The 23,414-nt window shown below is 42.7% G+C and overlaps 1 protein-coding gene across 2 annotated transcripts; it reads right to left on the bottom strand.

Moving 5' to 3' along the window:
• Positions 1–29: 29 nt before the first annotated feature.
• Positions 30–18,068, bottom strand: LOC6542951 (terminal nucleotidyltransferase 5C). 2 transcript variants are annotated; one of them, XM_015159117.2, is made up of 2 exons: positions 17,285–18,068; positions 30–1,712 (listed from the first exon to the last, which is right to left on the bottom strand). In XM_015159117.2, exons 1-2 carry the CDS (start codon positions 17,321–17,323, stop codon positions 51–53), a joined length of 1,701 nt encoding a protein of 566 aa, XP_015014603.1. In that variant the 5' UTR covers positions 17,324–18,068; the 3' UTR covers positions 30–50. The 2 variants fall into 2 exon arrangements, with proteins under 2 accessions (XP_015014603.1, XP_026835276.1); XM_026979475.1 differs by lacking the exon at positions 17,285–18,068 and adding an exon at positions 4,634–5,108.
• Positions 18,069–23,414: the final 5,346 nt, after the last annotated feature.

Raw genomic sequence — 23,414 nt, 5'->3', positions numbered from 1 at the left:
TGCTGCTCGTGCTGGTGCTGCTGCTCCTGCTCCTGCTCCTGCCGTCCTAATCACGTGCTCAGCCAGGTGGAGTTGCACGTGCAGATGGTGCTGGGGATCACAGGTGCATAGTAGACGCCGTTGGCATAGATGAGTCCCGGCGGACCGGCCTGTATCTGTATGGTCTGTGGTGCCGCTGACGCCGTCTGATCTGTGCTGCTCGTGCAGCACACGGCGGCTGGGGCGGCCTGTTGCACATAAATGGTCTGCGCCTGACCCGTGGGCGACGCCTGCGGTACAAGGGTCAGGGTTGCTGCCTGCTGGGGCTGCTGCTGTTGCGTCTGTGTCTGCTGCTGCTGTTGCTGCTGCGCTGGGTCCAGGAACTGATGCTGACGTTGCTGCTGCTGCTGTTGCTGCTGGTGCTGCTGATTTTGCTGATGCTGCTGCTGCTGTTGCTGTTGCTGCTGCTGCTGGTACTTCTCTTGGGCCTGCTGCTGCTGCTGTTTCTCTTGCTTGTTGAAGAGCACCTGAGCGGCCAACGACTGGATGAGATGGAGCGACTGGCGCCGCTCGTGGCCCATCAGACAGACCGTCGACATCTCGACCACCTCCCGTAAATGCATCAGGTACTGATACTGCAGCGGTTCCTCATCGACGCCCCAGAAATGGTTACGCAAGTAGGCCTCCAGTTTGGTAGTCTGCGTATTGATGTCCGGGAAATCGATGAAGAAGCGCGAGCACATGTAGCGCTCAAGGGTCTTGATGAGCTGCGAGTCGACGGCCTTGTAGTTGCGCACCAATAGATTGCAGTACTTGAGCAGGCCGCCGCCTCGTATCTCCTCCGGCTGACGCGTTGAGATCAGTTTCTTTTGCAAGTGGTAGAGTGCCTCCTGGAAGTCGCCGTAAACCGACTCGCCGACCACCGTTGGATAGAAGTTCTCCGAGATGGGCAGAGCGGCGCAGTCGTAGAAGAGCAGTAGAGAGTCCAGCACAATCTGGAACGAGTCCACCGAGAACTCGAACTGGCGTCTCATCGTGTCCACGAACTTTAGCTCGACGTTCTTGTGGCCCGGCGAGTTGCCCAGCGAAATGAGCGACCAGCGATCGCCGTCATTGTTATTGTTCACCTTCACCATCTTGCCCACGTAGGCCTCCTTCAGGGAGCACGTGTAGATGCGGCGCTTGCAGACGCCCTCGGGCATCAGGTCCAGCAGGGTGTTGAGCACCGCCACCTTGACACGGTCAAAGACGCGTGGCGAACTCAGCTCGATGGCGAATATCAGGTCCAGGTCATTGTACGGCTGATCCTCGCTGGCTAAAACATGACTAGCTGCCCCGCCGTTGAGACGGATGTCCTTAACTAACACCCCGGCGCCGCCGGCGTTCACCTCCGCCTCGAGCTTGCGGCGCACCAGGTTGACCAGATCCTTGAGCGTTACCTCCAGCGTGGGAAAGTTTCCGCGTCCGTGGATGGCCACCTTCTCGTCCATGACGTCGTGCAGCTTGCTCACCTGCTCGAATGAAAGCACGGCCAGCCGCTGCGTCCCCCCGGTGTCCACGCTCTCCAGCGATCCGTGGTCCGAGGTCGAGGCGATCGATGACCCAGAACTGGGAGACGGCGGCGGAGTCTCGGTGCCGCCGTCCGAGTGGAATCCATCGTCGATCTGATAGACGTCCATTCTGTTGCTGCGCTGCTGATGATACAACGGTTCGGCTCCGTCTAGTGTCCCGCACTGCAATCAAAGGAAGAGAGTCCAGGGTTAGTGGAACGTCAAGGGAATCTTAGGCTTAACTACTAACAATATTCTATTACTATGGCTTTGATTGCTACTGGTTCGTATTCTCCACTGATCTAAACTACCATCGTTATTGTAATTGTGGCGTATGTGGTTGGCTTGCTTTCGGTGTTTTCAACAAACCGAATTTTGTATTAGGAATTTTGGGTGGATGTGGAAATGTCGAGGTCTAACGAATGAGTACTGGATAAAAAGCAAATGTTTGATTACATTTCGAGAGCCACGTTGTTGGATTTCAGCAGTGAAAATTCGTAAAATCCCTTTTGGAAATAGAAATATCCAAATATTACAAATAAATTTCGAATGTTGTTCAGCTCGCAAGACCCACACATTGTTTTTAGTTATAGTTTTCAGCTGCCTTCGTATTAATTTGTTTGCATTGCAGAGGGAGCGGGCACATACATATGTATGTATACAACTTATACATTGTATGTATTCCTGTTCTATTCCATTATCTCGGCGCTCTGGCTCTTTCGATTGTTTTCATGTCGTTGTATCATCGTGATATTGTCGCCGCTGTTATTTATTTATTTATTTTGCCAGTTTATCTGGCCAATGCCAAACGCCGCCCGGGGCTTCTTCTTTTAATTAATTAATTTGCTTTAAATTCGCTAAATTCGAATGTTGCTATGTGCTTCAGCTTCAGCGGCCTACGCGCCGAACACTAAATGCCGAGCTATTTATTGCTCATTTTATTTCACTTTTCGCTCGCTCGTTCTCGCCCAAACGAGAAGCCACCAGAGTTTTGGCATCACATCGAATGGGATCGAATCGGATCTACATAACCCAGTCAGTCGAAAGTTCCGCGTTGTTATCGAGGCCCCCAAAATTCCCTCCCTTTTCGTTATCCCACTCCCCGACTTTGCGCCTTCTGTTTTGTGCCACTGTTGTGTAGGGAATGGCTATTATATCGTTTAGCTCTATCTCCTGCATGAATTTTATCTGCGTGTGCGTGCCTGTGTGTGTGTATGTGTGTGTGGGTTTGGATTCTCTTTTTATCATTTTGTTTGTGCGTTCACAAAAAAAATTATTTTCTGGCATAACCGACCGGCGACCGCACAAAATATATATTATATACAAATATAAATATGGGAGGAGGCGGGCGAACAGCACAGAGCGCCGATTAGCGAGGTGGGGTGATGAACGAGTGGGGGAATCGTAATTGGAATTGTAATAGCTTGCCTCCAATGATTCACACTGCGATCGCCCAGTTCCGAAGACAAGTCGCATGCAAATCTATCCGCATCTTCACATCCCAATGATATCATACAACTTTGGGCACAGGATTATTATTATTTGCAAGATTTGGTTTCTGCGGCTGAAGCAATTACTTTAACGCATAGTATCGCTCTTAGATAAGAACGTTTCGTTTCTGGCGAAAGCTGGTAAAATTGTAGTTTTCTTTGCAAAGATATTGAACTCAAAGATATTTGAGTACTCAAAGTTACGTATTTGAGTATTTCTTTAGCTGTTTTTGGGAAACTTCGCGCCACTTTGTGGAGTGCGACTTCGGGCGTATTAATTTGTGCTCAGGTTTCGTGTGAATTGGGTAATATAACTAAATTTTTTTCGGGTCCCCGGGGTCGGTGCGATTTTGCTTTGGATCTTTGCATCTTGAGAACTGCCGCGTGGCTGAGTTCACACTTTACATGTCTGAGAATGGAAGACGCGAGGGGAGGGGCGGCGGAAAAACATGGTATTGTTATTCACTCAGTTCCAGTTAAGTTAGCCTTCTTGTTGTTTTTGCCCAGTCGGACAATTAGTTATTTATTAATTGCCATTGACGTCGCGCACAAGCGCAAATTGCCGCTGTCATGTATTTATTGTAATTTTTAAACTGCATTTTCATGAGACGGCAATCGATTTGAGGAGAATTCGCCCTTGAGGAATTGCAGGCAGGAACTTCAATTCGGCTGCGACATTCAGTTGCTCCCCCCTTTGATTTAATCAACACTTTTGCGCTAGTTAGTGGTTAGACGTCGTGTGAAATCAAATCAAATTTTTTATTTTCCTGTTAATTACTTTCTATAGTTTTCGACTGCCTCTGGTGCTTTCGACGCACAGTAAGCACATACTGCCTACTCTTATTTTATTTACAAGTAATAAAAGTATGTGATGTAATAAGTCATCCATGAAAGCAATTTGATAATTCATTGTAGCATTCAGCCTAGGTATTCACCTTTCTAAGCTAGTTCACACTGTTCCTTGTGAATCACACCTCAATTTCACAATTTCGAATACATTATCCACCTAATTTTCACCGATTTGCGTACGATTCGTAAATGCACAATTCGAAATGCATTATCTTTGGCTTTATCATTATCATAACGGAGTTTCGGTTGCAGTGCAGGTGCTTCACTCAGACATGCAAACAGGTGCAATAGTTTCTGCGCGAGTGCTCGTGAGTGTGTTTGTGTGTGTGAGTGTGTTTGCGAGTGTGTTTTTTTGTGTGTGTTGGCCTAGACTGGTCTCAAATAAAAGTGAAAATCGTTGTTTTTTGCCCTCCTTCTCTCTCCTCTTTCGCGGCTAAGGAAAGCAGCAAATCGCCCAACAATGGCAGAAAGTCTATTATAGAAAAAATAAATGACGAGAAAAACACGAAAAATCAAAGCCTGCACACACGAAAAAACGATATACTGATTTTAATTGCATACATAAATAAATTTCAATATTATTTGAATCAAGAATTATGGATATTTGATGCAGTATAGAATGTAATCGCTCCAATTAGTTTCAATATTTTTCGTTATTTTCAATATAAATATTGGAACCATTTTCACTATCAAGTTTATTTATTTTTAAATTTCATCACATACGCGTACTTATTTTCTAGTGTGTCATTTTCTTTTTTGACATACCTAGTGTAAACTGAGGCTTAAACAAATATGGACTCCGTGTGGATTTTGTTTTAGCACTGCATCACCACCGTCCAAGAAAGAGAAAAACAAGCGGAGGAAGTGGAGGAAGCGGAGGAGGCGGTGGGTGGCGGATTGGGGTGGGTGGTGCCCACAATTGGCGCCTACTGAAGGCGACTAAGCGACTCCGACTGTTTTCGACGCGATTCGATTTAATTCGCGTGTTTAAATGTGAATTAAATACAATCTGCTTGCGAACGGCACACACACTCTTGTTATTTCTTTTCCTTTCTGCACTGTACACTTTTTATTTCGTATGATTTTTAATTTAAATTTCGGCTCTCACACTCTCGATTGCTTCTAATTTTTCTATTTCGCGCAGAGAAGAACGACCGTTGAGTTGTACGTTCGAAAACCAAATGAATTGACGTCGACGCTGCCGCCTGCTCTGAAAAGTAACTCCAATCTGAATCGCGAACAAGAAACTATATAGAGAGCGAAACGCGAGTGGTAAAAGCTCTCTCCCACTCGCTCGCTCTCTCGGCTGACGTCACGAGACGCTTGAGTGGAATGCAGTTTGAGTGAGTTTAATGCTTTTGGGGCTTTTTTAGAAGGGCACACACACACACAACTACAACATTGGGTTAGTCGGTCGATCTCGCTCCCCCTCCAACACACTCTCTTCCCCACTCTTTCTTTCCAATGCACTGCAAGATGCGGGTGTTGCTCGCTCAGCTGATAAAGCGAAGAAGAAGAAGCGGGTCTCTAGGTGAGGACTGTCTGTGTGTATGTGAGTGTGTGTGCGTGTTAGCCGCTTTTAGTCATATTTGCAATGCATTTTTCGATTTCATTATTGGGCTTAGCGCTAGGATGAATACCTATAGTTTCAAGAAATTGTATATTAAATCAAGACTGAATATGATCGCAGAATTGTTTAGTATTGTTATAAATAAAGTTATAAAGTAAATTTCTTTGAGTGGACCCAGAGTAAAAATTAAAAACCAAAGAACAAAACAACAAACCAAGAACCATTTTCAGATAAGCCGAAAATAGCGGTCCCCTAGCGATAAGGCGGAATTCTCCTGCGTCCCATGAGAATTTGGAATTAGTATTATGTATGGTAATTGGGAGACAACGATAGCCAAAAATAAACACAAATGTGAATAATCATTTTGTACCGACATATATAAAGCCTAGCAACCGTAATCTCATGATATATGTACTATATAGAATATTTACCTGATAAATACTTATTATACAGACGTAAAGGAATAAATTCCGTTTCGACTGCTTATTAATATCGAGTAATGAGATGAGCACAACAATTCGATGCCATAATATATGCAGAACACTTAATTATAATTTAGCTTCATTAGCCTGACCGTTATTCCGCGTAGAATAACTGTCGGCCGGCTCAAAGTTATAATTTAACCAACATTTTGCAACGCTTTTTGTGATTTGCTGTTTTTGTATTTCTCTTGTCTTTTTTGAAAGGTTGTTTTCAGATATCGCTTGATTAATGCCTATACGCTCGTGATGGAAGCCTGAAAAAGCACAGTAACATTGAGATTGAGGCAAGCGTTAATGTATCTTGCAGATACGAAACCATCTTGCACTGCAGCGCCAGCACACGAGAAATATAATATAAAACGCTGGGAGCTGAGGTCGCAGTGGAGCCAAGCTTGTTGCCATTATGAATGCTATTGTTGTTGCCAGTTACTTGTTTGCTGTTAGTTGTTAGCCGTATACCCTGCACCGTACGCCGCAGCATACCGTATACCGTATCTGTATCTGTATCTGCGGCCGATGGATGAGGTCTTGGTGCGACGCGGTCGCTTGTTTGGCAAGACGCAGACTCATTCATGGCGACCCTGACCCAATAAGCCGTGTCCATTGCAAATGTATCTGTATCTCACGCTTGGCTTTGGATTCCTTGAGTTCCGCCATTCCATTCAGACCATTCAACACAGGGCTTGGCCAAAAGGCCAAAACGAAAGTGTGGCGGCCAAATTCTAGCTATCACCCCCATCCATGCCCATCGATCCACAAATGCAAGTCGCGGCTAATTGTTATGCCAGGCGGCGGGTATCCAAAAACCTCAGGCCTCAGACCTCAGACCTCAGACCCCGAACCGCCAAACCGGTTCGACCGACATTTCAAATACGCACTCGATTCCATCCAACACAATCAGTTTCGAGCACACGCGCTCGAAATCAGAAATCCGATTCAGATACACTTGCGTTTTTGGCATAGCTTCACATACTTCCAACCAGACTGAAAATGAAAGTGCCGACAGCGCCCAAGAATTGTGTGCTTGAAAGTACCCTATGTATGGAAGTGCTCTATGCAAATATCACGTGATTATTAGATCAAGATCCAATAGACCATAGATCTTTCATAGATTTAAAGAACGTTTTGTAGCCTTGAGCCTTGATCACCCTTTCTTGAAAGATCGGTTCCAATTCGAGTTTGAATTAAGGAATGTCATCAAAGGAATGTAAGCTAGCTTTGTTAAAAGATTCATTATATTCATTATAAACGGTTAATGGGGAGAGTTTTAGGCACTGTGCTGTGTACGACAAAGCGGAAATTGAGTGTCTTTAGGCTGAATTTTCTTCCTTTCTTTTTTGTATCATTGCTAACTACCTTTAATTGCTTTTGCCCCGCCTTTCAGCACTTTTTCGCTTCTTAACTTTCGATTTCTTATCAGGTTTGGGTCGGTTTTATTTTTCCTTATTTCTTTTTTGTGTCAAAAAAGGGGCACCTAGTCAAAAGGTGACCCCGAAGTGGGTAAGTGAGAGAGAGAGTCAGTTAACTTGGATTTCATTTGGATTTGTCTGGCCTGATTTGACTTTATTGGACAATAGGCACTCGGGTAATATATTTTATTCGTGGGCTGGTCGGTCGGCCTTTCCCTTTCCCAATTAGCGATTATGCAATCAAATAGGCCCATTTCCGACTCGTGCTTAAATTAGTCATAAAAAGAGAATACTGGAAGCAAAAAATGTAGAACCTAATTATTAATATAAAAGTAAATTGCAGTCCAAATTGTGATAGGCTGAAATTATATTAGGCCATTTAATTGAAGATCATTAAAATGGAAGCAAATTGGAAAGTTGCTGCCGCACAAAAATGGAGATTTTAATAGATCGGAAATTGGGAAACCTGTTACTCTGCTATATAATCTATATCTATATCTGATTCTGGACAAACACAAAATTACCGTTCGGCATTCGGCATTTGTGCAAATATTACTGTCAACAAGAAATGGCAGGCAAATTTGTATACATTTTTTGTTTTCCGTGTGATAATTATTCGTTGCCTTAGCGCTCGATGAAAGCCAAATGTGGCAAATATTTACTTGAAACATACAAATATTTAGGTCGTTGCTTTAGGCGATTTATTAGTCTGGAGAGATCATTTACTCATTGCGAGTGCATTACCAAAGGTTTTTAATTTTCTTCAATGTTTTGGGTGGAACTATACAATGTGTTTTTTATTGCCATTTTTATTCGCGATAAAACTAACGACTATACCGACTCTAGTTGAGTTTAAGTTAACTTCGCTTTGCGTATCGGCTGATTTCAATTTGGCGATTAAGTCAACAGATAAAAAACTTTCAATTGCAAATGTGGTTTTTGTTTTCGTTACTCGTCTTCGTGGCTATTGCGTAGTTCTTATATTGACTTTTTATTGGCTCTGGAAATTGCGAATTGCTGTTCGCCTAGTTTGATATCAATTTGATGTGTCTGGAGTGTTGTTCTACGACTACTTTTTTGTTTCGGATACTCATTGTTTTCTAGCGTGACTTTTCAGAATCATGCAACTTATAATTACAGCAATGTGACGATGAGTATCTGTGTATCCATGGGATACAAAACTCGCTGGGATAGGCAGAATAGTAATAAAGCTTCAGCATGCGGACTTAGCAGTCGCTATCGAGGGTATCGAGTTGTATCAGGGGGTATCAGAGGTTCTGGAGGAGCTCCAAATGTGTGTGTGCTTATTTTTCTCTACCTGCCTGTCGACGTGCCTTCCATCTATCAGATAATGGCAATTTGACTTGGAATCAATTAAAATCGCTCACATCGAAACTCCGAGATACTTTCGATGTGTGCATTCGGGCGACCTTGAAACCTATACTATACCACATACTCCCTTCGCTCTGACCTCCACCGCTTTATTTAAAAGGTTGATATTTCCTTGCCTCTGAGTAATTAAAGTTGATAAATGACTTCGTGCCACTAAAACTGTTCTTTAGCCACTATCAATTGCTTCCTGGGAACCGAGCAAGTGCCATCGGTGTGCTCGAATCAAGTTAATATATGTATCCATATAAGCACCGACTACAATAACTGTGGGGGATGCACTTCTCCCGAGGTACGGAATCTCCTCAAAAAGTGGCCATTCTAACTCATTTTTCTCCCAAACCTTGGGAGTGCACAAACATATTTACTTATGGCATTATTGCTTTTATACCTCAAACGAAATCTTTATGCGGAAATTTGTATTAGACTTTATTTACTTCTTTGTTCTACTTGAGGTAAAGGTTGGGACTGAATTGGTTTCCTAGCATTTACTTCCGCCTTCGAAACTTAAGAAGTAGTACCGCAACAGATATATTTCCGCTGGCAAAGTGATAAGAACAAAATCGGCGAAATAAAAACCGAGCAACTAAGTAGAACATGCCAGGTAAGCTGAAAAAATGTCAACTGAAACAATCTGTATCTATATATAATGAATGGGAGTAATATATAAATAGAGTAAAAACAGTTGTATCTACAGTTGGCACTTGTGCCAGATTCAGGTGCGGATTAGTTGGCTTGTTTAGCACGAATAAAAGTATCTTTTTGACGGTTGCCTCTCCCACTGTTTTCTGTTTTCGTTTTTTTGGCATGCGCGGAACGATAAAGATGAGAGCTGATTAATTGCAAATTGCACATCTCGACCCACAAACGAATTGATCAGAAGTATTTTCGCCAATGTGGGTTGGCCCATCATCAGGGGCTGGACTACTGGATGGTGACTAAGCCAGTTGGGATTTGCCTGGGCTGTCGGTTGATGGGTTGATTCACTGCTAACGCTAACTGGGCTCGAAAACAAGGCAATTAAGTGATCGTGCGCTGGGCCAAACAAGTGGCACAGCTGATTTATGTTGCCTGCGCTAAGTGTCCCTTAAGTGCTCAAGATTTGGGCCATGCTTAAATTCATTTAAATAACAATTTAATCGTGTTTTTGCTCGATTTCAGTTCACTTTTCCCCATCCCAGCGGCGTGCAAAAGTCGAACAGGGTTTATTGCCCCGCGAAGACGCTTACATACTTTATTTGTATAGTAGGTATGCAGGCGAGTAAGTACAATGAAAATAAAACGAGATGGCGGAGAGAAGACGACTCGGCAACAAATAAAATGAAATTAAACTGCTTGCACAAACAAAAATTCCGAAAATTATTGCTTATTACATCTCATACATAAGCACACAGGCGGACAGCGATCCACAAACTTATAAAGTCGGGCTTATCAGCACATCAAACGCCACTCAGATGCTCAGATGATGTTCAAGATGATTGAGATCCTCTGCTGTGGCCAGCACGTGCAGGCCCAATCGGTTAATGGCCCCATCCAATCACGATCACAATCGCACTGCTCTGCAATCTGCAATCAACTGCAATCTCCATCCAAATCCATGGATTGCATACGATCCGTCTATATGCGATCTATCTATATACCTGTACTTGTACACCCATTCTAAGTTTTCATTCAGGCAGTGCAAGTGCATTCAGTGGTGCTGCAAATCTGGACTATTGGAATTCGCTGGTCGATTAGTTGACCCAACGGCCGGCGTCTGGCCTTTGCGCCAACCAACTTTTGGGTTTGTGTTTGATTTTTCCAATTTTGTAATTTCACTTTCTTCGACGTGACAACAACTCCCGGCGGCTACGTGGCTGTCATTTCAAGTAGATCGTTAAAGAGAGCGGTTGCGCAATGGGGAAAGATATAAAAAAAGTTTAAAAGAAAATTGTAAATCGATTATAAATTCAAAAAGTTACGTCCCACAAAATAGGCACGCTCTGAATCTCTTACTTTTGCTGCCCAGCTTGAATTGTTTGCTCGAATGGAAAGGCATTATTTATCCAGACGAGATCGTCTTTGTAGGATGCACTTTTCAAGATATTTACGCTGAGAATACCATTTTAAATGTCTCAAAACCTATTTGAAGTGAATCACTTTATCAACGAAATTGGACTTTGTGGTTAGGTAAAGTGTATCTCCAATTATAGTCCAGCAGAAATTACGTCACGAATTGCTAAGTCTGAATATCTTTCAGTTTGCTCGAGCATTTTTCATTCCACTTTTTTGGCGTATTCTTGAGCTTGGAGTGCCCTGTTGATTTGCACCGATGTGTGGGCATTCAAGTGCGAGCTGCGTAATCTGCTTATTAGACATGAGTCGATGCCTTCGGTTTTTGCTTTGCTCCACTCGAGTGCGCAGCCATCGGGCGGTCGTCAAATCATCAAATGGCAATAAAAATAGAAACCCGATTTCAATTATAGTTCTCTCTCGACGCCGAGATACATTTGATGCGCTTGGCCGGGCCAGCAGAATCGTCTTGAGTGCTGGATCATCAGGGAATGTATGTATTTAGTGTGAGTGGCAGATACAAACATGCATGTGTGTATGGCTGAAAGGTTAGTGGCAGCCACTAAAAGTTCGTTCAACGCTGCATTGTATCTGTATCTGCATCTGTATCTGCTTCGGTAAGTGTATCTGTATCTGGCAGGCACTCGTACTTCGGCTCGATTCGCGATTCGTTGCGCTTCGCGTTGCGAATTTGCGTTGCGCTTTAGTTGGTCTCTGTGTCAGTGGAACTCTGAAATGCCACCTTGCCTCGTGTATCTGTGGCAATGTGGCAAACATTCTGCGAAGTTGCTGCTGCAGGCAATGCTTCGTTGCACGACAGCAACACAGCAACACAACAGCAACAACGACGGATTGGTTTCAACTTTTCAAAAAAGTGAAAGGAGTTTTCAAACATTTGTGTATTTGTGTATTTGTTATTATTATTATTATTATTACTCGCTGCAAAATGTAACTTGACATTTGCGTTGAGAGGAAACACATCAAAGGATTTTAAAGGAGCCAAACCAAATGGGCTGCCTGACCTGTTAAACTGGAGAGGAAATCTCCCGGCTAATGGTGAAAATGACTGGAAAACAAACAAGGCTTTTCACTTAGCAAACGGCGGCTACCAAAGCAAACCAAATGCCCAACCCAGAGCCCAAACAAGACGCAAATTGTTGCTGCTAATGTTGTGGCAATTGTTCATGTGTTTGCCTTTGTGTGTTGTACAATGCACTCGAGTCATGCACATGAACATGCACATGCCGAAGCGTTGCGCCACCGCAAAAGCACCACCACTACCACCACCATCGAGTAGTGGCTTTATGGCCATACAGTGAATGCAGCACCACCAGCAAAATAAAGGCTGAAATCAAAACAAGCACCTGAGAACCCAGAGACGCGACTTAATCTGAGACAGTCACTGGGGCAACTGCATCTGCGTCTGCACGTGAAAACGGAGCTGAAAACGAAATCAAAGACAACTGCCGAAAGATGCAGCGAGAGTTGTGAGATACAAATCTCTTGGCCAACTAGAAGGATGCACACTTCTTGGTCACCCAAAAAGAAATGGGTTTCCAGTTTGTTCTCAATTTATAAAACCAGGATTAATAGCACTGAAGCTTAAATGTAAGTTTAATTGCAGGAAAGCTCTTGAAACCTATTCCACTTGGGGCAGCAGCCACTTATGCAAATGCAATAAAACGTAATGCAGTTAAAATCTCCCAAATAGACCGCAACTTGTTCATTTAGAGTCGCCTCTTTGTGTGAAAGCCGCAGAGGAGGCGCACTGATGAAACTGCAACCAAAGCCACAGCAAACAGAAATTTCATCTTCGCTTTTGCGGCTGGTGGAACTTCTATGTGCAACTGCAATGGCCATTGCCACAGCAAGTGCAACTGCAACAAATGCAACAAGTGCAACTGGCATTGCGAGTGCAACAAAGTATCTGCGACTGGCTGCGATTGCCGTTTAAAGCGCGAAAGTGAAATCTTGCTAGCCATTTTTACTTTTTGTTTGGATCTTGTGCAAACGCGCCTTTCTTTGGTTTCTCTGTGTGGTCAAACAGAAATGTTTTTCGGTACCTTCCTCTGGTCAGTGAACCTATTGGAAAAGCAGTCGATACTTACACAATACAGAGGCTGCAGGGCAGATAGCAAAGTTAGATTGGAGTTGGAAGCTTACCTGCAAGCAAAAGAAATATGTGAAAAGGTCAATACAGAGAATAAATGTATTATGCATGCGACAGATAAACGTGTCGCCCCTAAAACGGTGCAGAAAATAGAAAAATGTATTTTTCTATTTTTTTAAAATACAAGAGGGGGAAATTCGACGGCGCTTGGCAGTCAAATGAGAATGAACAAGAGCAAGAAACCACATTCAAATGGGATTCTGCCAAGGCGCACCATTTCGTTCAATTAATTTGGCCCATAGAGTGAACACCGCAGCAAGAGTAACCCATCGTAATGTGAAGATTTCAGCCGCACTTGTGGACCCATCACTGTACCCCAAACCAGAATTGTCGCATTCTTTCGCCCAATCTAGGACAGCATTTGTGCTCTACATACGGCCAGGCCAGTCGATCTGTATCTATATTTATATTTGTATTTGTATCCGAACTATACCCAATTTCTTTTCTTCATATTTAATTTGGGCTCTCGCATGCTATTTAAACAGCTGAAAGTTGCTCGTGTTTACCTTGTTTGCCATTGTTTAAAGCCCACAAAGCGAAGCACTCGAAGTGAGAAACTATGGCAACGTGGATAGCATATGCAGTTTACACCCATTCACCGCGGTTACTTTCAATAATTTCGGGCCCTAAAATATCCAAAAGCTTTACAGGTGAGCAGAGGTGTGCTAAGCAGTAGGCAGATACAGATACTCGTACCTATCCAATTCATTTGTACACGAGCATTCTCGCCTTAATTCAATTAGCTGCGTCTGCTCTGTCCTTAACTTGAACGTATCAATTTTTAATTAGAACAGTGAAAATTTCGCAATCGCACTAGCGCACACTCGGGCCAATCTATATATAATCAAAGTCAAAGATATGTAGCCATAGGCATATGTGCGTCTGGTATCCGAATGCATGTAAATGCATATAGCTCAAAGCTCGTTCGGATCGGATCGGTTCAGTTCAGTCAGTTTCAGTTTTAGTTTTGGTTGGGTGTTGTGCATGAAATAAATGCCGATAGGCCGCCGTACAACAACAACAACTACTACAACAACAACAACAACAACAACAACTACAACAACAACACTACAACACCACCAACAACAACAACAGAAAATGCGACGGACAACGAACGCAGTGGCCGACCTTCGCCGTGTGCGGCATACAACGTTGTTCGCCGAAGGTTGACAATCAATAGCAACAGAAACAACAATAATAGTATGTAGTAGTAGCAACCACAATAGCAACAACTGCAGCAGCAACAACAACATTAACTAGAGCACAACACAACTTATCAAAGTTGATTGCATTTCAAAAAGGGTTTTGTCTTACCGTCTTGGAGTTGCCCAATGCAACTTTGATTAGGCGACTCATGCATAATGGAAAATATGTTAAACCCCGTGCGCCAAATGCAAACGAAAACTGATAAATCCCCTCCCCCTCCCCCTCTTCAAAATAAATAAAATGGGTTGATATGCAAATGGCTGAACAATGATGAAAATAGGTTACAAAATACAAACAGCTTTATCGATATGTAGGACAAGGAGATCGACATGAAAGTAGAATTTAAAAAAAACAATGATAGGTAGAAAGATATATCCTTTTTAATACCAGTTACTAACAGTTGTTTAACAGTTTGTAACAGGTAGAAGAAAGCGTTTCGGACCCTATAAAGTATACATATATATTCTTGATCAGGATCAATCGACCTGGCCATGTGAACGCCTCGGTTTCAGCAACTAAATTTGTTTAATTTGGGGGATTAGGACCTGTATTTGCATAATTTGGGAGATTAGGTTGCAGTTTTCCTATCAAAGTCTCGGATTCGACTAGTTTTTTACTCATTTTCCAAATAACAAGTTTAGATAATGATACTTTATCACAGATCTGCTGACCACATCTTACGAATATTCGGTGAATTTAAATTCAAGATCCATTTGAAGAAAAGCGAACTTCATTTCACATGATTACTGAAAAATTGGAATTGTACTCCCGGTCATAGAAGTCAACACCCCCACAAACTTCCCTACTTGGCGGCAATCAAGGAATTATTCAACACGCAGTTTTATTACACGTTTGCTTGTATATCTGCATCATTAGGCCAAAACGCTTTTTACTGTTTTCGGCATGATTTCTGCTATTTACAAGTCACGAAGTCGGGCCACGCAAACTGCAATTAGGCTGTGGCAACAGCTCACCTGCTCAGGTGGGAAACAGTTGGCTAGCTGGAGAGATCCTCGCTGAAAAAGCGCAGAGATCACGTATCTGGGGGATAAATCAAACGCCCCCACAGACAGAGGGAATGGGGAAAAGGCCAAGCTCCCGGGTTGCATAATTAAACTTCTGAGGATCTGATTGTAAATAGACAAGCGCGGCATAATCAGCTTACGTTCTGTGAACCACGTTCTGGGCTTGGCTCTCGTAATTAATATCTTCGAGATAAACACACTTCACGGGGCTGCCCTGGAGCGGCATGGCATTATTATGTATTATGTATTCGGATTTTGATTCGGATCGGATTCGGATTGAAGCTGCCCGCAGCTGAATGGGGTCAGAAGCCAGCAAACTTGGTAACGGAGAACGACGGAGCCGAGATACACATACATCAGCAACTCAGGTAGACTGCGGCTGAGCTTGGCTAATTTAAAGTCAGGTTATTAACCTCTGCAAACAAAAAATCATAAAACATGAGAAAAACCGAGGCTTGCGTGGTCAATAGGCAAATACGAGCCTGATATTAGCATGTGTGCACAAGTAGAACCAACAACCAGCATTCGATTGTTTCCGATGCACAACAAGTGCAGTGGATCACCATCGCCGGGAGATTAGATGGCTACATTGTGGCCGTAGTCAAACAAACACGGGACAGGCTCAAATAATAACAAACCCCAAACTGTTTAAACACGCAACAAAAACAGAAGTTCTACTTGTTCCACTCTGTTCAACTACGTATTGAAGTGCCTCCTGTTTACCTTCCCCCGCCACTGTTTACATAACTTCTTTCTTCGAGGCTGGTATCAAATGCGTCTTTGGCCATGTGGACAAAGACGAAAAATTTAAATTCCAATTCAGGTGAGACAACGTGAACAAACTGCAAACCGAGCAAACAGACGAAGACATTGCGCCAAGTGTTATATATAATGTAATGTAATTAGTGAGGGTTGCTTCAGTGGTAGCTACGTACGTCAAATGTAATTTGCGTTTGTTGGCCTACCCTACACGTGACCAGACGTGGAATCGCTGGCCCAGACCAGACCAGCGAAAGAAACACGAAAAACAGACCAAGACCAAGTCAACCAAGTCGACCAAGTCGCCTAGGTGAGGTTTCACCTGCAGCCACTGAAAAACTAAGGCCGCCACCGAAACTGACGTAGCTGGTGAACCCGGATATGGGCTTGGATATGGGCAGCTTGGTATAGATATAGGTATAGGCATAGGTATGGGTGCTCCTCCTATGTGCCCCCATGTACACATCACCCAAAAGCCTGTGTGCGCAGATATTATGTATTGGAAATCGAATTTGAATTCCAATTCCGAATTCCGATTCCAATTTGAAATTCCGGGCCAACGGCAGCCATATGCATTGCATTCATTTGAATGTTGTACGCGAAACCTGGGGTTTCTATGCCAACAATATTTCTGACCACTACGCAGTTTGTCCGCTCAAGGAGTTTTGTAAATTATCTCTTCATATGCCCCAAAAAATTTCGAAATGAATTGTTAGAACTTTTTGTAAAGTTCTGTGTTATTTTTTCATAACAAGATTCAAGCTCAAAATAATTGCTAATAATATAATATAATGTTGCAAAATATAACATTACTAACATTTTGAAGTGCGCCTTGAATAATACTTCAATCAGAAAATTGATTTATTTTTATAAAGCCGTTAAGGTGATTTTCAAAATCAATGGAAAGCAGATTTGTGACAATTCACGATGCATTGTTATTCTCAAACGAAACACTCACAATTCTGATCAACATCTGTGGATTCTTCTATTTCGATTCAAACATCTGTTGCTGCTTCTTATTTTCATACAATGAAATTCAATACTAGAATAACAACACAATAATCATTGCAAATTTTTCAAACTTAATGAGCCAAAACCAAACTGCGGCAGTGAACAGTTGAGAGAGTCGAATGCCATAAAACGAAATAAAAAAACACTAACGAGATTCGTCGGCGACAGAGGCGCGATACAGATACAGATACAAATAGAGAGATACAGATAGGATGGATATCTGCGCATTTAAGTTTCGCCATATGCTACATGCAACATGAAAGGGGCAGGCAGAAGGGGCAGAAATGGATTATACTGGAGTAGAGTGGAGTGCACTGGGAGTGGGCGTGGTCTTGACATTTACCTTTGCATTGTACGACTCATGCCGATTTTCCGGTTTCATAAGAATGCTGGATGCGACGAGCGACAGGATATATGGGCGAAAATATAACAGCACTCCAGATGGTTCTGGTTTTAGCGAGAGTTGGCTGCTGTGCTGCTGGCAATTAACTCGGCTCTTTCCCTCGTTTTCGTTTTCAATTGCACTTTTTGCTTGATTTTTCTTCTTTTTTCTTGCTATGTTTTAGACACACTAGACACACGCGCACTCGGGAAATTTCTCTTGTTTGGCTATGGCTATGGCTATGGCTATGGCTATATATATGTTATTTGGTTCACACACGAAACAACAACGTTACAGCGTTAACAACATATGGTCCAAAGGCAGTTCAGCTTGGGTGTAGCCAGGCGAACATATGTTGACTCTGCCACTCGATGTGGGCGCAGTTGAGTGGGTGGTGGTGGAGAAGCAACAGTCCTGTTGCTAGAATGTTCCCTCGAATTTTCCGCTGGGGCTTTCGGAATTTCCTTCGCTCTTTCTAGACTTTTCGACACCTTTTGGACACCTCGGTCGGTGCTTGTACTATGTGCAGAGTATAAAGAGCCGATTGAATTCTGCTTAGCAAGACGATGGCTTGGCTTCTGTAGCTTGTTTTGTCAGTTGTCAGCTATCTTATTTGAATTTAATGCAGTATCTAGTACAGAGGATGTGCGTTGTCTTGATTCTGGCTTTCGCACGCGGTCACTCTCGTTGAACGACTGATTTCAACGGCAATCGGCGTTGGCATGAAACTTGACTACGCGGCCATTCCACCGTTCGAGTTGAGTGGGAAAAGCTCTGGCGGCGGCGGAAAGCTCGCTCAATTGAGTGAAAATCAAACAAAATGAAACTGCAGGCCGAGCTGATCCCATTCGAAAGTTTAATTATATTTTGCGCCACCGACACTAGTTGCTATGCTGTTATTTTATTTATTTCGTTTCTTTTTTCTCTCTGTTTTTCGATTTTTCGAAACCGGCAAAGCGAGCAAACTTCGATCAGAAGACAACAATAAACACACTCACACACACACATGGCGCTGAGTGCTTTGTTTGTGGCCTGCTAACGGCACAATTACGTCAGAAAAATGAGCTTTTTCGGCTTTCTGGCAGCTCCTAAAAGAATTTAATTAATTAAATTTTAAACTATCGCAAAAGTGCCTTATTTAATGCAGTCGACTTCAATTGTTCGACTTGTTGCTGCTTAACGAAAAACCAAAAACATGCCTTTTGGCGTTTCAGCTCGAGCATTTAATTGCTTTTTGTTGCCTTTGCTCTTTCTTCGTTTGGTCAACGATTTGCTCGACTTTATTTATTTTTAGAAATAAACAACTTATTTATACCCGCATCTCTGGCTGTTTGTTCTGCTCTTCAATTAGTTGCTTATTTTCGTACAATCACTTCAGATCATGTATACGACATGTGGGCCGAAAATTTGGCGGAAACGATGGCCAAGTTTAACCATCAACAAATGCCAAAACGTGATTGAAACAACGCGTTCTATAAACGGAAAACTAGTCCAGAACAAAAAAAAAATTATAATAAACACACAGAATTGCTAATGCGCCTTATCATCAACAAAAAAACTTATTTCAGTTCCTTTTACTTTTACAAAGTTTGCCTTTTTTAAAAGTTGAGTTTTTATAACATAAGAAATGTAAAGAATTGATTGCTTGTTGGGTACAACACAGATTCTACAAAATGTATAACGCATACGCAGTGTAACGCACATATGGAAAATTTGTACACAAATCATATTAAGAAATCAATTTAGAATTAATGAGCGGCAATTCGGTGCATGCTAAACATATGAATTCAAGTGAATTTAAACTGAGTTTCGAATATTTTGCCAGCGCATACAATACGGTAATAAAAAATAAAGCAATCGCCCCATTTAAATTACCATATATTATTGATGCAGATAATGATCTTGGCATGACAAATGCTGCACAATCTCGTGCACAATTTCGGATGTGAACTGCCATTGGTGTTACTTTCGCTTCAGCTATCAGCAAAAGCTGCATTATTGGGAGTACGAAATACAGCCCTAGGCGTAGAGTACCAGGACTATGGGGCTTTGCTTATCGCACGGCCGCTCCCGACAACGTCAAACAAAAAGAAGCAATTTCTAATGTCGCTGCTCCCGTCGCTGTTTTGGCTCTGCTAATTGCAATTAGTGGCCGATGACGTCGAGGGGTTGAAAGACACGTGCCAAAGCACCCTTATGGCCTACAAGCACCACCCAAAGTGGCTGTTTCTTGTTTCGCTATCTCAAACATATGCATTTGCCATTTTTCCATTGCCTGCATCCAGTTTGTTTGTTGGCTCGTGTAAAAATAGTTTAAAGCCCTACAAAACAAACCAAACCACGACAACGAAATATAATGGTTAGTACGTTAGATAGGATCGATGGCGAAGCGCTCGAATTCGTGGCCCAAACATGTGACTATGCCCAATAATTAATTTACAAATTACGTTCTAAACTAAAAGTCCGAGCCTAAGGTACGCCAGCAACAGCAACAACACCAGAGCAACAACAACGGCAATCTTGTCTGCAGAAAAGACCTTGCTTTCGATTTTCAAAATGTGTTTACTACTCTCTGAAGCGAACTCGCACACTGGCACACACAACGACTCAACGCAAAACAAGAAACGTTCAAATTGCTATTTTATTCACTGAAATCCGCGACGCTGAATACCAAAGACGCCAATAAAAACAGAAACAAGAATAAATAAAAAATTAATATTGAAAAACATAGAGAATGACGAACTGAGAGCACTTAAGACCAGGCGATTGTATTTTGAAAATAATATTTCAGATTAGCATAAGTTCGAGCCCAACAAAAAACCTGTAAAGCAATTTAGTAAACCAAAAAAGCTACTAAGTGTTCCGCAATATCTTCATGATTAATGGGTATTAAAAATAAATTAAATGTAATGGAAAATGTTACAATTTGTGGCAACTACAAAATATCGAAAGTAATTAAAACTAATTAAATTGCAAATCGGTTTGAAAAGGGTACACAAAAAAACTTACTAAGATTACTTTCTCATTAAAATAAATGTTTTGGCAATTAAAGTTAATTATCAAATCAGTGGTAAATTGTTTCTGAGCGAAACCAGATAAATTTAAATAAAATGCCATAATAATTTGTAAACTTTATCTGGGCAATATGCTGTTCGCCTTTTGCATTCCACCTGCTGCCAACCTGGATTTGTTGGACCCAAATTGTTCCTACTTCTGCCGCAATTCGGTCGGAATGGGCTGACTTTTGATTGTGATAGCAAATACATGTATGATTGTCTTTGGTAAGACCGCAGAAAAGACAATATCAGCAAGAGCAAAGACAAATATAAGTAGGAAAAAACCAAAGGCAGCCGATGGCCAACAACAAGTTCTGGCTGGAACTTGTTGACGACTTCACTTTTGCTCGGCTGGCCAAAAAGTGTTTTGCCTTACTTTTGTGTGTGTATCTGTGGGCCAGTGCCCGGTTAATACAGACAGATATATAAAAGACACCTTTCAAGACTGGTTTAGTTTGCCCAGCTTAGTTCGCTGCTTCTGTTACACTTACAGTCCCCCACTGGCCGCACTCCTCCAACTGTAGTGGCTCTACTCTAATGCAATCAAATCGGCCTTTGTGTGCCTGTGTGTGTTAGCCATATTGGGTGTTGGCCAGCAGCTGTTGCTAGTTGTTGCTGGTTGCTGTTTGTTGTTTGTGTTCTTAGTAGCTTTGAAAAAAATGTCGTTTGATTATGACTGGCCGAGAGAATGCAAAGTGAATTGTTGAAATATTGAATTAAGACCAAGTCTGTGTCGCAGAATCGCACGCTCACTGCCAATTTATTTATCTATCCATCAACTCTGGCCGCTTGGTTCACCCACTTTCAGGGCCACTTTTTACCTTATCTGCTGGCCAGCTATATGGCCAGCATTTCAGTCGCTTATTGCATTCGCTTTTATGCAAGAATTTCAAATTGCAGGCGCAACAGTAGAGCCAAACAAAAAGTGAAAGTCACCCAGCAACGAGCACAAACCTCCAAGCTCGAATATTACGTATACGCAGCGTTGATCAGCGCTGAAAGCGCAACAGGCTAAGAGGCAGAAGATTGGCCAGAACGCCACCGAATTGGCATCCTGGATGCCGGGCACGTTCTCGCCGCCGGCGGATCGCAGATTAACGATCTCCTCATCCCCACACGCCCACGCAGAAACGGCCTTAATTGTGTCCGTGTCGGAGTTTCTGAAAGTGTGTGCTTGTTTTCTTTCTTTTTCTGTTTTCTGTTTTTTATTGCAGCACGTCAAGAAACGACTCCAAGGGCAGTCGCAGTAATAGCAGCCGCAGCAGCAGCAATGCAACGCATGCACTCCACTTAAATTGCATACAGTCAAGTCACGATGGAAGGACCAACAAAGTAAAGCATAATAACTGGCATCAAATAGCTTAAAGTATTCAAAAGTGTGTTGTTCCTGCTAAACAAAGTATTATTTTCTTAACCGATGGAGGGTAAAGGGTATAAAAGGGAGGGATATTTACAAGTAGAATAAAAGGGTATACTAGATCCGTTGAGAAGTATGTAATAAAGTATACATATACTTGATCAGGATCAAAAGTCGAGTCGAACTGGCCATGTCCGTCAGTCCGAGCGTCTGTCCGTATGAACTCCACGATCTCAGGAATCTAAAAAAACTGGAAAGTTGAAACTAAGCATGCAAGTTCACACGCAGCCAACAACCCGCCCAAAGCTGTCATTCAATTATTTTTCCCCATTTTCTACCGATATTCCAGAAAATGTCGACATTTTTCGTTCGCACCTTCACTAGCTGAGTAACGGGTATCTGATAGTCGTTGCCCTATTTCTGCGACCCTGTGTGTGTTTTATACAAATTAATTTTGTTTTTGAAAGAATTGCCCTACTGAAGCTTTGATCCTACCAAAAAAGAATATAATAAATAAATAATAAGAAATGTTCTGTTTGCAATAGAATTTGACCTGTGCCTTGTCGCTCGGCATAGAGTGCTCACCGTGGCAACGCTCACTTTGCAGACACGGACACATTAGAATGGCCTGAGGCTGGAACTGGTTGCAGCAGCTGTGTCCTAACACTCTTCAGTCGTCGGGTAACCGAGTAAACGCGTCCCCAAGTCACCGAGTCGCGAGTAACCAACAACGCCTCCATGGAGGCAACAGCCTCCGCTAACGAGCTCGTGCAGCTCCGCGGCTCCGTCTCTGATTTAAACTCCAATCGTAAATGCAACTGCAACTGCAACTGCAACTACGGCAACTGCGGCACAACAACGCACAAGAATTGCCATGAACCAATTTGATAATACAAAGCCCCCCGACCACAGCACTCACACACACGCACAACAATTATTATTATTCGGTTTGCCATTTTTTTAGACGTTTTCGGTTTAAAATTGAAAGTTGTCTGGTCGTCGCCAGGAGCGAGTGAAGCGTGAAACGGCGACACATTGCTAGCACATAAGTCCCAAGGATGATATCCTGTCGCCCGGATGTCGCCGGTGAGCCGAGGACTCCATAAGGGCAGGATAAACGGCATGGTAAGGGATTGGATGGCTAAATCTCTCCCGCGTTCGTTGGCTTACTTCCCATGGAAAATTATAATTGGTTCCAAAAGTAAGGTACACTTGAAATATTCATTGGGAATCAAATACTTTCCACCCTAAAAGTAGTTTTTAATTCTACCACAGGTACTTATTAAACAAGGTAGAACGCAACTCTCTTGCTCTTATAATTTCCGAGATCTCGATGTTCTTACGGACTTCTCTCACCTGCATTCTTTACAATAGCTTGAAATACAATTAATATTTCCTACTCGAAATCATTTTCAGTGTTTTTATGGGGGAGTCGAGTGCGAAATAATCGTAAATTGGTGCTAGGCACTTACACGTTTTATCACAACGACCCACACGAACCCACGACAACAGGCCAAAAGGCTCCGGACCGCAGATTAACCCGTGCTACATCCGATTCTGGATCCGGAGCTGGTCCCATCTCACTCTTACACTTCCGCCGAACTCACCATGCTCCGTGCTCCGAGCTCCATGCTCCATCCTTATTCAGTCGAATTCGATTCCGATTTCTGAGTGCGAA

The sequence above is a fragment of the Drosophila erecta genome, unplaced genomic scaffold, assembly GCF_003286155.1.
Source record: "Drosophila erecta strain 14021-0224.00,06,07 unplaced genomic scaffold, DereRS2 tig00000055-arrow-pilon, whole genome shotgun sequence".
Taxonomy (NCBI): domain Eukaryota; kingdom Metazoa; phylum Arthropoda; class Insecta; order Diptera; family Drosophilidae; genus Drosophila; species Drosophila erecta.
The sequence above is the reverse complement of the archived record's forward strand: the minus strand, read 5'-3'. Positions and strand labels throughout refer to the sequence as shown.